General features: G+C 40.7%; 1 protein-coding gene across 5 annotated transcripts in view; it reads left to right on the forward strand.

Moving 5' to 3' along the window:
* Positions 1-62: 62 nt before the first annotated feature.
* poc1b (POC1 centriolar protein B) overlaps positions 63-14664 on the forward strand; it is a 64835-nt gene continuing 50233 nt past the window's right edge. For 2 of the 5 annotated variants that reach the window (XM_088080181.1, XM_088080180.1), the window contains exons 1-11: positions 67-382; positions 1934-2018; positions 2735-2906; positions 3034-3213; positions 3552-3659; positions 4104-4219; positions 5170-5303; positions 5895-5963; positions 6093-6245; positions 6609-6686; positions 11967-12049. In XM_088080181.1, coding sequence (XP_087936307.1) covers positions 368-382; positions 1934-2018; positions 2735-2906; positions 3034-3213; positions 3552-3659; positions 4104-4219; positions 5170-5303; positions 5895-5963; positions 6093-6245; positions 6609-6686; positions 11967-12049 — 1193 coding nt within the window. In that variant the 5' untranslated portion in view covers positions 67-367. Of the gene's footprint in view, positions 383-1933; positions 2019-2734; positions 2907-3033; positions 3214-3551; positions 3660-4103; positions 4220-5169; positions 5304-5894; positions 5964-6092; positions 6246-6608; positions 6687-10082; positions 10333-11966; positions 12050-14664 lie in introns of those variants that run through there. The other 3 variants (XM_088080182.1, XM_088080179.1, XM_042496702.2) reach the window with 3 other exon arrangements.

Raw genomic sequence — 14664 nt, forward strand, 5'->3', positions numbered from 1 at the left:
AACGGATTATCGCATGTCCGTTTTTTTTTATGTTACGTGAATGCAGCATTACTTTCTTCATTGCCGCCATACAGCCTATGGTTGCCACAGCATCACAACCACAGGTGGCTACTTATTTAGCGTTAGCTGTAGAAATAGCGGTTATCATTCGTCAGCTTGTACAAACAGTTGTCAATTACAGCTCTTATAATTCAAAGTTAATTAAGTTTGCTGAAAGACTGTCGAGCAGAAGACCGTGTAATCTGAGCTCGGCAGGTCAGGTCTGGGACAGTTATTGAAGGCGCACTGTTTGACAGCCATGGGAGGGACGTTAAAGAGCAACACGGCGGTTCAACTCTACCTCTAAGTCTTTTAACAAACGCCCACAATGGCGTCTGTCATGGTAAGTATATTTATTAATGTTAAAAAAGGCTTATAAGCAGAAGCGTGTTTATTTTGATAACGTGAACTTGCACTAATGTTAGCTGAGTCGGCGAGTTTGCTAGCTGCGTCTCTGCTAAGAGGATTTGCCGAGAGGAGCTGTCAAACACACCTCAGGTCCTCTCTGTTAAGTTAAATCGTTACCGCATAACTTTTAGTTGTCTTGTTCGTTGGTTTATGACGTTCTTCAACTCTTGAACTATGTACTCAGTCTAATTTGTCTTCACTGCTTTCATGAAACGCGACTATGTATGGTTTGCTCCGAAAGGCAGTGTCCAAAAGGGAGTTTTTGCCCAGCCCTCAAAGCATTTCCTCATCCTCCACTTAAAGGTCCCATATGCTCATTTTTAGGGTCATACTTGCATTTTGGGTTTCTCCCAGAACATGGTTACATGCTTTAATGTTAAAAAAAACACATTGTTTTTCTTATACTAAGTTTTTGAATATACTAGGGTTCGGCAGATTTTTGGGGCCGATATTTGTCATTTTGCCAATTACCTGTATCGGCACTTTATTTTAATGATTGCCGATAAAATTAATTTAAAGGTGCAAGGAAAGTGTCAGCATGGGAAGAGCTTTCACTATGTAAAGCCTCGAGGAGTTATTTTCAGTTATTCATTTTTAAATTTAAGTTTTCACTTGACTTTATATTAAAAAGTTGTGACAGTTTGTTATGTTTCATTCCTTCAGTCCTTTCTGAAAATTCATCAGGGTATAAAGTATATGATGGTATTAATGTGCAGCGCTAACCCCATAAATACCCTGGTATACCATTATACTGTGATACTGCCCATGCCTGGTATCCACTGATTTACAGACACCTCTTTCTCAATGTAAGTCAATGGGAAAAAGTCTTTTTTGGTCCAATGGCATCAAATGATGGACCCCAGAAATTGCTGTACCACTGTTTGGCCAATTAGCTTCAAAACCCAGCACTCTTCCTGGGGACTTTTGAATGAATGTAATGGCACTGCAGCAGTTTCTACCTTCATATAGTATAACGGTGACATTACAACTTCACAGACGGCTGGTTTAAAGGCACAGTTTCTGAATATGGACTGTGTAATTTTCTCTGTAGACTGAGCGTTTTGTCACTTTCACAGTATTTATATAGCACTTGTAAATATGACTTTGTACGACTTTTTTGCTTTCATAAAACACATCCCTGTTTACTCGGATAGGCTGTGTCCTATAGAGAGTTGTTTCCCAGCCCTCCACTTCTACTGTAGCATTGCAACACTTTTCCTCCGCCTAGACTTCAATCTGAAGCAGTTCTTTTACAGACATGATGCAACTGATTCTGACAGAAAAGGTTATGTTAGATAAAGTAGGGGTTAAGTTTTCATCGCACAGGTCTTGTCTTAATAGTTAAAAGAGCTATTATTTTTCTTCACTGTGCTAATCCATGTGAACATCCCCCCTTCACCACATCTCTACAAACAATTTCGTTTAATAATTGAAACTGCAGAGGAAATGCTGAGTTTCGCTGACTTAGTGGGCTTTGTCATTGCAGGAGGATCCAACCTTAGAGAGACACTTCAAGGGGCATAAAGATGCTGTCACCTGTGCAGACTTCAATCCAAACCGCAAACAACTGGGTAATTTGTGTTGCCTCTGCAAGCTTTACAAATTCACAGATGCTGTTAAGATGTTCTTTGGGAGTGTGTAAGTCTCAGGGTTCGTATGGTTGTAAAAAAACTGGAAAAGTTGATCCAGGCCTGGAAAAGTTTTGGAAAACTAAGTATACCTTTAAAAGTTTTGGAAAAGTCACAGAATATTATTTCACAAACCAGAAGAAAGACACATTTAAGAAAAACAAAAATGGCCAACAGCTTTAAAAGAAAACGTGCCCTTCAAACCCATGAGTAACTGTTTTCTTTACCCCCCCCCTTTACAGAAAACATGCCTTCCAAAACCAGGGGCCCGCAGGTTTGGAAGGCATGTTTTCTTTAAAAGTTGGCACGATAATAAATACAAAAACAGCCATTTGAAGGTGGATGCCCTTATAATAAAAAAAACTCCTCAGTGCTTAAACCATTATTTGACATGCCTCCCCCTTCTTGCACCCCCACCCCTCTCATAAATGATGAACAGTCCCTAAGTCACATCTACATATTCAGTCATAATCCTAATATAAAAAAGCTATTATATAGTCATGAAAAAGAACTGACAAGTAGTGTCAATGGTCGTTTCAGAGAATGTATGGTCTTTAACATTTGCCTCAAAGTCATGGAAATGTATTGGTAAAAATGTGTATGAACCCTGAAGTCTTGACTGAATCTTCCCCATTCATCTTTTGTTTGTCTCTCTCTAGCTTCAGGGTCAGCGGATAAGAGCCTGATGATCTGGAATCTGGCTCCAAAGGCGAGGGCTTTCCGCTATGTTGGTCATCAGGACATCATCACAGGGCTGCAGTTTTCCCCCTCTGGTAACCTGGTGGCCACTTCCTCCAAGGACAGAACAGTGCGACTGTGGACACCCTCCATGTAGGCTCATGTCACTTTTTACCATTTAAATCAGGACTGTACAGGCTGAGGCTGTGCGGTATGTGTGATTGGATGAAGCTCGGTTAGTGAACACTTGTGTTTGTTACTATGTATTTTTGTGTTACAGGAAAGGAGAGTCAACAGTGTTCAAAGCCCACACGGCTGCTGTACGCAGTGTTGCTTTCTCCCATGATGGACAGAGACTAGTGACAGCGTCTGACGACAAGTCTGTCAAAGTGTGGAGCGTTCACCGCCAGTGCTTTGTCTACTCTCTCAACCAGCACACCAACTGGGTGCGCTGTGCCAGGTACCCAGCAGCACCACATCCTCAGTACCTTCTTATGTTCTGGCAAATTTGTGTCCATGTATCGTTTTGGTTTCCCCAAAAATGGCCTTACTATTAAGCCACCTTCTGAAATTAAGTTTTGGTCCAGCTCACCAACGATTCATCCAAGGAAAAACACAGTAACATATTACTTTTTACAAACGAAAATAATAGTTATGCACTTTTTTCAAATATTTTACACTCTCCTCATTTTCAGTCTTTTGAAAAAACATCTGGTGGAGACAAGTAGATAGAATTCAGTGAACAAGACTAAGCAGTTTGTGCTGTAGTTGTAATTTTTTGTCTTTTCCTTACTTCAGGTTTTCACCAGACGGACGGCTGATAGCGTCCTGTGGAGACGATCGCACTGTCCGGCTGTGGGACACGTCCACCAAACACTGCATCAACTGTTTCACTGACTATGGAGAGTAAGTCCCAAAATTATTAGTCTTTTTAGCTCTAATTTTGCCATCAGTGTGGGCTTTTTTTAAATTATAGCTTTGTTACAACACTTTACAGCAACAACTTAACCATATTATCTTTTCTTATGAAATTGTACTTGGCAAAGTCTCTTGACTTTATATTTTTTTACCCTTTTGTAATAGAACATCCAATATATTTCCAAACAGGAGATTTGAGGAGGTGGAGAATATAGTTTCTTATTCCAAAAGAAAAGCCCAAACATCTGTTACTATAATTAGGAGTTTTAAAAAGGTTTTACCAAGTTGATGTAAAAAACCCCCTAAATAAAACACATTAAGTGTAGTCATTGCTTAGTCTCTACTGTAGATGACATTGTTGTGTGTGATTTACACATCAGACTGTTGACCTGCTGCAGGTCACTGACTCCTCTGAGTGTTTTGTTGTTCCAGATCAGCAACGTTTGTTGGTTTCAACTCAAGTGGCACCTGTATCGCATCTTCAGGAGTTGACAGTTCACTGAAACTCTGGGATTTACGGACTAACAAGCTGATTCAGCATTATCAAGGTATGTCAAAATGTCAGCACTATAATAATACTGTATATTCAGTTTAAAAAATGAAGATATTACCTGAAATATCCATCAACTTTTCTGTGCCAAGACTGTAACTGTTTTGTAAGAAGGGGTTAGGGTTATGGTTATGCAAATCAACCAGTCGTATTCTGCACTCTGACACCTTATGTATTCTTGGTGCGTTTCCACTACATGGTACAGGCTCTACTCTACTCTTCTCCCCTTTTTTGGTTTTCCATTAAGAAAAAAGTACCTGGTACCACCTTTTTTGGTACCTGCCCTCCTGGGATTCCAAAAAAGCTGACGGGGTACTATGAGGTACTAAAAGGTGACGTGAAACAATGCAGACCACTGACCTCAGACAGAATCGTCACTGCATCATCAATGCGCGGCACGCACAGAATACCCTGAACAGCGCAAACCGCAAAGCTATTGTAGCAGCTGCCGTCCCAAAATGGCAACCAGAAAGATCACGCCGTGGTCGCTTGAGGAGGTGCAAGCGTTTCTTACTTCGCTGGCCGACGAGCGTATCCAGTGAGTGCGAGTCTGTGCGTATGCATAAAAGTACTAAAACAATTCCCAGTGTGAATCACTTTATTTTCTATCGTGAATTAGAAAATGGTTCCTGGCACCCTACTGGGCAGTTGAATAGGTTTGCAATGCTTGGTGAGAGGGTGGCAACGAGGCGCTGACAGGGGGCTCAGTTGGTAACAAAAGCAGGCTCCTGGTACGAGGATCAGCCAATAGCAAATTCAATTTCAGTCGCCATGTATCAGCCGATAGAGAGCAGTCACTCTGCAGTCATAACACAATATGTAGAAATGTAATATTTTGTTCCCAAACATCTGAAAAAAAGCTTTTAAAAAAAGTAATGTGAAGGTTTAGTCAGTCTTTAATGTGTTGATTGTGTGTGTTTTTGGCTTACTTTGCACCTCTTGGTTTAGTCCACAGTGCAGGAATAAACAGCTTTTCCTTCCACCCGTCCAACAACTACCTGATCAGTGGCTCAAGTGACGGCACTGTTAAGATCCTGGACCTGCTAGAGGGACGCCTCATCTACACGCTTCATGGACACAAGGTGACGCTACAGCACAGCTCACCCACAGACATCAGACCCCTTTTGCAGTTGACGTCATCAAAAATATGCATGTACATGTTGATGAGTCAGCAAGCTTTAAATATTTAATTAAAACTGTTGCCTGCATCAAAATGTCTGCCTGTTGCATGTTGGGTTGTCAGAATTCATACTCCCAACAGCGGACTCAAGTTCAACAGGGTTCCGACCGTTTCAGACAAACACGTGTTTTAGTTTAACAAGTGAGCGGGTAAACTGGTGACTCATCCAAATGCGTCATGATTGCTTGTAGTGACGGCAACTGTATAAAACATTAAAAGAACATGAAGGTGTCCTCATAAAGGCCCTCAATTTTACTTTAATAAATTTGAAATGCATCTGTGTAAATTATCTTCGCTAGTCGTTTACATACGTTGCTGCCAAAAACCATGGTAACATTCGGTGGAAAGTCACCAGTTAACACGGTCACTTTTAAACCTAAACACCGGTGGTGCAAACGATGCCAGCATGTTCCTGGATTTGTTCTTGATGTTATTTGTCATGGTGAAGTTGTTGTTTTTTTTATTCTTAAACATTGTTTGCTTTGTTTTTCAGGGGGCTGTAATAACAGTAGCCTTTTCCAGGGCTGGAGACCTATTTGCCTCGGGGGGAGCTGATGGTCAGGTTGGTGTTTCATGAATACATAGTGACCCTGTGTTCCCCTGACTCTGAGCAGCTTTTAACTTCAAGGTCACATTTTTACTTCCTGTAGAAGAAACTCTGATGAACTGTGCTGCTCCCTCAATCCCCCAGGTGCTGATGTGGAGGACAAACTTTGACACCAAATCCTACAGAGACATCCTGCAACAACACAGTCACAGGTCTACCCCTGATCCTCCACCTCACCTGACTGACATCCACCCCAGAGTACCCCACCTTCACCACCCGCAGCCCACAGCCATTCAGGTTAGTTCAGTTTTACCAAACTTTTTATGCATATTATGTTTCTGAATTTATTCAAGACTGTGCTACGATGGCCCTGAGGGTCAAAACATGATGCGAGTTCAGAAGACACTTTAACATTTCAGAAAACACTACATTACCCAAAATTATGTAAGGGTAATATTGGAAATTCTGTTTTGTTTAGGGAAATGTTATTTTGTCTTCTGAAATGTTGTTTTGTTTTAGGAAATATGGTGTTTTGGAAAATGTCCACAGTCTAAAGACATTCTACTCATAACATTTCTGTGTTCATTAAATCATATAGGTAAGAAATGTTGTAAAGGTCAAAAGGGCAGCAGCTATATAAGACTTTTTTTCTCTCCACAGGTCAGTCCAGCAGTAGCAGACACTCAATCCACTGACCCTCATGTCATAGAGTTGGGACAGTCTGTTCACAGCAACACGGTAAGCTAGCACCGTAAATCTACAGTCACACAGCCTCATCTCATATCGCATCATGTTACTGAAATAGAGAAATCAATTACTGAAGATGCAATATGTGCAATTGTTAAAGCCAAACAATACTGACATAAAAAGACACAAATTACAATTAAACGTGTACACGTTAGGATGATTTCTCACAAAAAATACATTACAGTTAGCAAGAAACTTGTAAAGATTGACAAGAACATTAGCTGAAATTAGTGCAAAAAAAAAAGATAAAATATCATTAAAGAAAAAGAGAAATTCTCTCCTTTTTTAGAGCTAATTGTTACTCATTGCTTTTTCCCAATGTTTTTGAAAGAAATCAAACCAGTCCAATCTGCTCAGGGTTAAGAGGGTTAAAACATAATAGTGAGAGTCTGTCGTCTGCTACATTTGATAAAATGAAAGTGAATCTCTTCTGAGTTGTGCGAGTGATGGTTTTCGACATGTATATTTCCCTTCAGACATACCACACAAAAACGTAAAACACAGTTGTGGCAATATCCATCTGCTATTCACCATATCAAAATAATTACATTACTGCTTTTTACAGGCTGAAAGCAAAGTTTATGCCTTTAAAATTGTGTTGTTATTACTGTTTATGGCTATGTGTATTTGAGGGGGGGTGTGAGTCAGGATGTTTTCATGATAACCACCAGGTGGCAGTGCAGACCACTCTATAGTTTTGCGATCCTGCTGCAGCAGTGACACCTGCCTCAAAGGGAAGCAGTCCATTCACTTGTCAGCAATGTGTTGATGCCAACAAAAAGCAACACTCTGCTGTTTGCGCCATCACACGTTTTTTTCAGCATCGTGATGTACAAAAGCACTTTTCCACTCAAATCATACAGTTCTGCACATTCACAAATCAGAGCTGCGGGGCAACTACAATTCAGTGATTGCATTCATAAAATGTTGGATTTAATTCATTGAAAATGTAAATGCAGCTGAAATGAAATGTACCCTGTCTTATCTTAGCTAAGCTGCACTGCAGTTCAGTTTATATGCACCTGTTCAACATTTGTCCTGGAATAAGCCTCACTGCATTTTTTTTCCAGATTTAGATGATTATACATATATGTCTTGCTTTATTATCCCAACTTTCAGCTGGCCTCTTGCACTTTTTTTCGACCTAACAGCCTTGTGAATGCCATGTTTATGCCTTTCTGCTGTTTTTATTGTTGCTGAGGGCCCATGTGGGATGGCAGGGCAGTGACCTGGCCTTGAACTTGCTACTCAAGTTCACATTATGTTGCAAGGTAAAATCCTGGATGTGAATTAGTTGCTATCCGCTTACTCCATTATTGCTGATCCCATATAAACAGGGTAGAAACTTGAGATTGATGTAGATGGGTCTTAATGTACAGGTTTAATGAGTATTAGGAAAACAATATGCTTTACAGAAGTGAGGATGGCTGGTCAACATATAAGGTTTGTGGGAAAATACCTTATGCACTGCCATGTTAGAACCACGAAACAGTGATTCATTTGCTCACACTCGAGTGCGCATTTCTTGTAGACTAGATAACTGGCATTTTGTTTCCAGCCTAATAAACTTTACTTATATTGTACCTTTCATGCAAGAAATGTAGCACAAAGTGCTTTATACAATTAAAGCAGGTCACCAAGGCAGTTCAGCATTAAAGGACTTTTAAAACAGTTAGCGTTTTAGAGTTTTAGAAAGTCATAGCTGGTTAAAGGCTGTAGTGAACAGGTGCATTTTTAGCTTTCGCTTAAAAATATATAGAGAGCCGGCTTCTCTGATATATATAGGTAGTGTGTTCCATAGCTTTGGGGCATAATTCATAAAGTCTGTGTCCCCAGTTTTCTTTCGGCTGTTGCTTGACCTCCAATAAACCAGCAGCAGATGATTGCAGTGTTTGTAAAGTTAAATGGTTGAGAAGGGAGTTAGCAATGTAGCTTGGTCTGTGTCCATTTAGAGCTTTGTATACAAGAAGGAGGACCTTGAATTCAATTCTAAAAGTCTCAGAAATCCAGTACAAAGAAGCTAAAACTGACCTAATGTGCTCTGTCCTCTTGGCTCTGGTTAACAGCCGAGCTGTAGTTTTGAGTGTGCTCTGAAGTCTCTCAGTGCTGAGTTTTGGGAGACCAGTAAAAAGTGCATTAGTCGAGTCAGCTTGAAATAAAGGCATCAGTCAACCTCACTGCATCTGCTTGATGTAGAAATGGTTGTACCTTAGCTAGCTTAATACATGTTCACTTTGTCAATTAAAAAAAAATCACCTTGTAATATTGTCAGAAATCAGCATGTTGGCTGATTATGGTATTTCATATTCAAGCCAATATCTGCCAATACCGATGATGTGCACCATGGGGGGGGGGTGTAAGATCCAGCTGTAAACTCTTTGTTTCTGTGGTGGAGGCGTGGATGGTAGGCAAAACAACAAATGCTCACGAAAAGTGCACTGATTAGATGGAGGGAATTTTACCACAGTTCATCTACACATACTACTGCTGCAGGTGTGGTCCCTGAGTGGCAGGAGTAAGATCAGCAGCCTGTCCCCTCTTTACACAGCATCTATTAAAAGTTACACACAACTACTGCCCCCTACTGTTGTAAAGAAGAATCACAGGACATTCACTGAAAAGTCAGCCATTCATAATAAAGTATTTTATGCAGACAAAATACTTGAAGTTCTTTATCCACCTGTCCAGCATGCTTTAGTGAAATGAACTGACTGTTGATGTTTATACATCAACAGTGATAATGTAGCTTTCACTATGCATTACTTAGACAGCCATCCCTTACACAAAAGCTTTGAACCTCTACTTATACAGTATGCCTTGAAACACTGAAAACAATGCTTAGTAAATGATAAAAAGGCACTTGTCAGTTGGTGTGCTTATTAATCTAAAGTGTATCATTACAAAATATATTGAAAATTGAATATGAAAGTAGCATTTAATGATTTATAGTAATATTAATATTCACAGCCAGGACCCTAGCAGCATGAAAATGGCCTCAAATTTGTTCCTGTATATTCATAAGCAGATGAATGTGAGTTTGGGCATGTTTTCGTTGTGAATATAGATATAGTTTCTAAAGTGAAGTGGTGCACATGTTTTTCCTTCAGGGCTGTGACGCGTTTAAAACTCTTAACTAAAAGTGAAGTAGTGTAAAGGTCTTTTGAATACTTTGCACAGTTGAAGGACTAATGTAGGAAGATGTTTCTATTACTGTGGGCATTCTTTTGTGTGGCTTTATTCAACAACTGAACAACCAAAAGTATTTGCTTTTAAAGATCTCCTTATACCGTTTTGAGTCCCTGAAAAATGTGTTAAACCGAGTCTACATGAATACTGCTATTGCAGCTCTCGTCATTTTTCTTTAGTGTGCTGCCCCACTTCTTTTAGTGTCTCCTTCCCTGCCGTTGGCTTCTGTGTGGGAGGAAACCCATGAATGGACCAAGCCAAGTGGAAGTCATTTAGAGTGAGGATGGCCAAGTCAGATAAGTGGTTTCGGTTCAAGACTCCAGTAATAACATAGACGCAGAACAGTCATTCATGACTTGAGATGTTCTGATGTTAACTTGGAAATGTGCAGAGGAAGCGATGAGTTTTAACCTATGTGGGATATCAGGTGGATACGTTTACTGTTACACATCATTTCCAGTGAATTCTCAAATGTAGACGTCATTAAATTGACTGTTTTAAAGTAAATATCCACAAAATGTGTATTTTAATGTTTCTCTTTTCTTCAGTTGTGACTGATATGATGCATCAGTAATCCAACTTATACACAAGTCATGAAAGCTTTTACATTTGCATCCAAATGTGATGTCAGTCTTAATAGCAAATGTAAAGGTTTCTGGTAGCATTCTTATAGGAGAAGTTGCACCTGATGACTTTTACATCTCAACTAAAAAGGAGAATAAGTAGTTACATTGCATTTGAAGCAGTTATAAGTATGTGACATCTTAGGTGGCAACAAATTAGAAACTGAGAGAAATTTGCAGATGACCAAAACATGTTTGAGTGTCATTGTAAACTCTTTTGTGCTTATTCTGCGGTCATGTGCAAAACTCCTTCATTTAGCACCTAAAGAATGTTTTATTATTTTTCCTCTTTTTATTGCACACACTCTTTTTACACATCCCAGAAACACAGACCCCCTGATTAGTTTTTAAACTGAAAACAATTTCCCTCTGTGAAACTTTTTTTAAAAAAATGTATGTCGCAGATAAATAACAAAACATTTTGAAGACAATTAAGCCCCTGCTAATTTTTTGTGTGATTTATCCTGGCTTCATATGAGTGGAGGAAAAGTCTGCTAACAGCAAGGCTAACTTATGCAATGTAAAATGTCTTAGACAAACAGTAATAACATTATCATGTTGTGTATGTAGGGAAAACATGTCTACCAAAAGACAGTTGTTTCATCTGTGTATCTTGTAAGTTATAATGGACACAAATTTTGTACTTTTTAAAAATATTGTCGCTATAAGACATGTCCTTTACATGCGTGTTTTAAGGGTATTAGTAGAATCAATCAAACTTTACTGCACTTCACATAACATTCATGTGTAACATGAATTTCGGTGTCAGATTGTGTGCGTAGTGAGTGTTCGGCCAAGAGAGAAAGACAGAGAATTCATTTCTGCTGGTGTGTGCCAGCGACGGTGACAGTGAGGCTACAGCAACTGCAGTGGAGAGTACGAGGGTAAAAACAACAGCGCAGTGTGTAAACAGTTTGGGTTGTTTGTGAATAAGTGCTAAAACTCCTCAAGACCCGAGTCAAGCTCCCGTGTCATTCTTGCCACCTGCTACTTACAGTGAAGGAGGTTAGGCCCAAAGTTAGCAAGCAAAGTTAGCCTCGCATTATAAACCGCCCAGGATCCCTTATGGTGGACTGTTAAGGTGGAGCAGCTGTTCTCACTGTAGTCAGTCCTTAATAGATAATAGGGGAATCTCTGGCTGCTTAGACTCTCCTGAGTATGGGAGACAATTATTAATCCCAACTCAAAATGTATTTTGCTCTTATTTTTATTGTAAATGTTATTTAGTATATAACTATTGTTGGTTTAGTTTTTACTAATTATGTGAATGTGTTATGTGATTTGTAAAGAATGTACTAATTTGTATTTATATATCTAAGTGTACTTTAAACTGTTAAGAACCAATATATTCAATTCCAAGTTCAAATTTACATTTGCAAAAAAAAACCTAACTTCACAGAAACTCAACATTGTGGCACAAAAGCCCCAATGCCAACTTGCATTTTTGTTGGTGTAATTACAGAGCGATGCAGATACACCACTGCACAACTATAAATGCTCACAACAGAGTAGGCCACCTGGCCGCAGTGAAGACTCTGTGCAGAGGTACGTTGAACTATAAATTAGTCGCTGTGTAGTCAACATCACGGTGTCTCAGATTTGGCTCCTTCTCTCGCTCGTCCTCGCTTCATCTTCTGCTTCCTTCTGTGGGCTGCTTGATGGAGGTTTGCTCTCTGCATGAATCGCCCAAGCATGCCTGAATGGAAAGGCCCATGAGAGATCAGAGAGAGGGAGATCAGAGAGATGGGGAGAGAGCAGGAATCCACGTGCCGAGGCCCTGGCCCGCAGGGGCCGCAGCAGCAGCCGCAGCTCTAATAATAGACTAACTGGAGCTCTGCTTGCCTGTTAACTCAATGACTAACTCACTGCACCCTGGTGTCACACACATTTCATACATATACATCAGTTTGGTCTTTGCCACAAATAGCAACATGAATGCTGGACCCTTGCATGCTTACTCGCTGTTAGTGCACAAGCTAATTTTGTTAAAAATTTAAAATACAAACACAGCTCCTGACTCATTCATGCAAATCCACGCCCTCTCTGTGCCTCCTGCAGCTTGTCATAGCCTCTGTGCATCTATGTGTGTGAGTGCAGTTGTGTCAATGGGCATGTCAGTGAGTGAATGAGCCTGCATGTATGTTAATATAGTGTGTACAAGTGTTAGTAGACATACAACTTTGCCAAGTTATGTGTACAAATGTGTGTGTACTTGGGCTCTGTTTGTGTGCGTACATGAGTCACTGAGTATTGGAGTGTGTGTGTGTGTGTGTGTGTGTGTGTGTGTGTGTGTGTGTGTGTGTGTGTGTGTGTGTGTGTGTGTGTGTGTGTGTGTGTGTGTGAGAGAGTCATCCCTGGTTAAAACGAGTCGAACAGGGAGCCCCCAGTGCTACTCCTCCTGTCAGTTCTAATTTCCATTACTGAGGAACTCCTCCTTTCCTTTTCTCTCCTTCCCTCCTCCCCTCTGGTCATTTCCAACTCCTTTCCTCCTCCTTCCACCATTGGTGATGTCCTCAGAGTGCTTTCCCTTACACCCTGCATCCGTGTTTCCCCCCCATTGCCCTAATGGGTCCAAGCGTAGGCGGAAACAGAGAGAAAAGGGGTAGGAGAGCCTGAGAGACAAATGGGCAAAGAGAGGGAAGGGACGGGAGATGCAGATGGCCTGAGGTAGGTACGTGGGTGGCCGGATGGGGAAGTTCCTTTACTCACAGTTCCTGTAGCCATTGCTGACCTTCATACCTTCAAGTTAGGGCCATTTCCTCTTATTACTTATGCTTTATAAAAAAAAATTATTTAGACCTCAATGGCACTATGGCTAAGACACATACTTTCTTTGAGGTATGGATTGAAAGGACAACCCTGTCCACATACTTTTGTGTACACTTTTTCTGGGGTTGTTTTTCATTGTTAGGGCTTTAAAACTCAATCACCAGAATAAATGTTGGGATTGTGTTTCTGCAGACCATGGCTGCATTACATTGATTTGTTATTATGTCACCGATATGTTGAAATGTTTCTTTACATTTCAACAATGCTGTGTTTAACATGTGGTTAGGGTTAGACACGAAAAACACTTGGTTATGCTTAGAAAAAGATCATTTGGCTTAGAACAACAGTTTTTTGTGGCAGTATCCTGGAGGGAACACAGCGACGTCTTCGTAAGAAACAACCGAAGTTTTGTCTCTATCCACAATAGAAACACAGCAACAAGTTGCCCATGTTTGGTGTCTAAAAAACGACTGGAAACGCAGTCATGGCTCTCTAAAAGACAACCAGTTCTGTTTTTGTAGGTCCTGAACTGTTCTGCACCTTGGCAGGTGTCTTACCTAGATGCCACACCATCCACCATCCCCTCTACCACTTCAGTGACATAGTCACGTGTCTAGAAACCATATGATACCTTACAGGTGGCATGGTGTTGTAGTAGTAAGCGCTGTTGCCTCAAAGAAAAAGGGTCCTAGGTTCAAACCAGGGTTGGCGTGGGGTTCAGATCTTGGGAGGAGGGGCTCTTTTCTGGGGAGTGTACTTTTTTCCCCTCGTTTTGCAGGTTCTCTGGCTTCTTCCCACATTTTAAAGACATGCAGGTCAGGTCAATCGGTGACTCTAAACTGCCCGTAGGTGTGAATGTGAGCATGGATAGTTGTCTGTCTCTATATGTCTGCCCAGTGACAGCAGGGATAGGCTCCAGCCCCCCCGCGACGCTTAAGAGGATAAGCAGTTACGGCTGATGAATGAATGATACATATGAAATACACAAATGCAATGTATCTGTGGTTTGCAGAAACTGTCACAGTCTTGGAGAGCAGGTAGCAGCCCTGGACCCAAATGGAGACAACAAAAGAGGCAGGCGGATGAATTCAGAGATTTATTTCAAAAAGCTTACAGTCCCAAAATAAGGCAGGTGAAAGCAGACAGGCACAGGAAAGCAGGTAACAGAACTGACAAAGAACAAAGGAACCGTTGTAAGTAGAAAGACACTAATTGGGGAAGTGGGAACAGGTGTGTAGACTGCAGGACTACAGGAACAAGTGAAACTAACCAGGGCGGGGCAGACAATTAATGTTGGCGGGAAAACACAAGGGCAGGAGGTGAATTGATCTGAAATGAGAGATAGTTGAAACAAAATTAAACAGGAAACGGGTGATAAGTAGCTCAGTTGG

This window comes from Plectropomus leopardus, chromosome 7 (assembly GCF_026936395.1).
Source record: "Plectropomus leopardus strain MGB_pleo_1.0 chromosome 7, ASM2693639v1, whole genome shotgun sequence".
Classification (NCBI taxonomy): Eukaryota; Metazoa; Chordata; class Actinopteri; order Perciformes; family Serranidae; genus Plectropomus; species Plectropomus leopardus.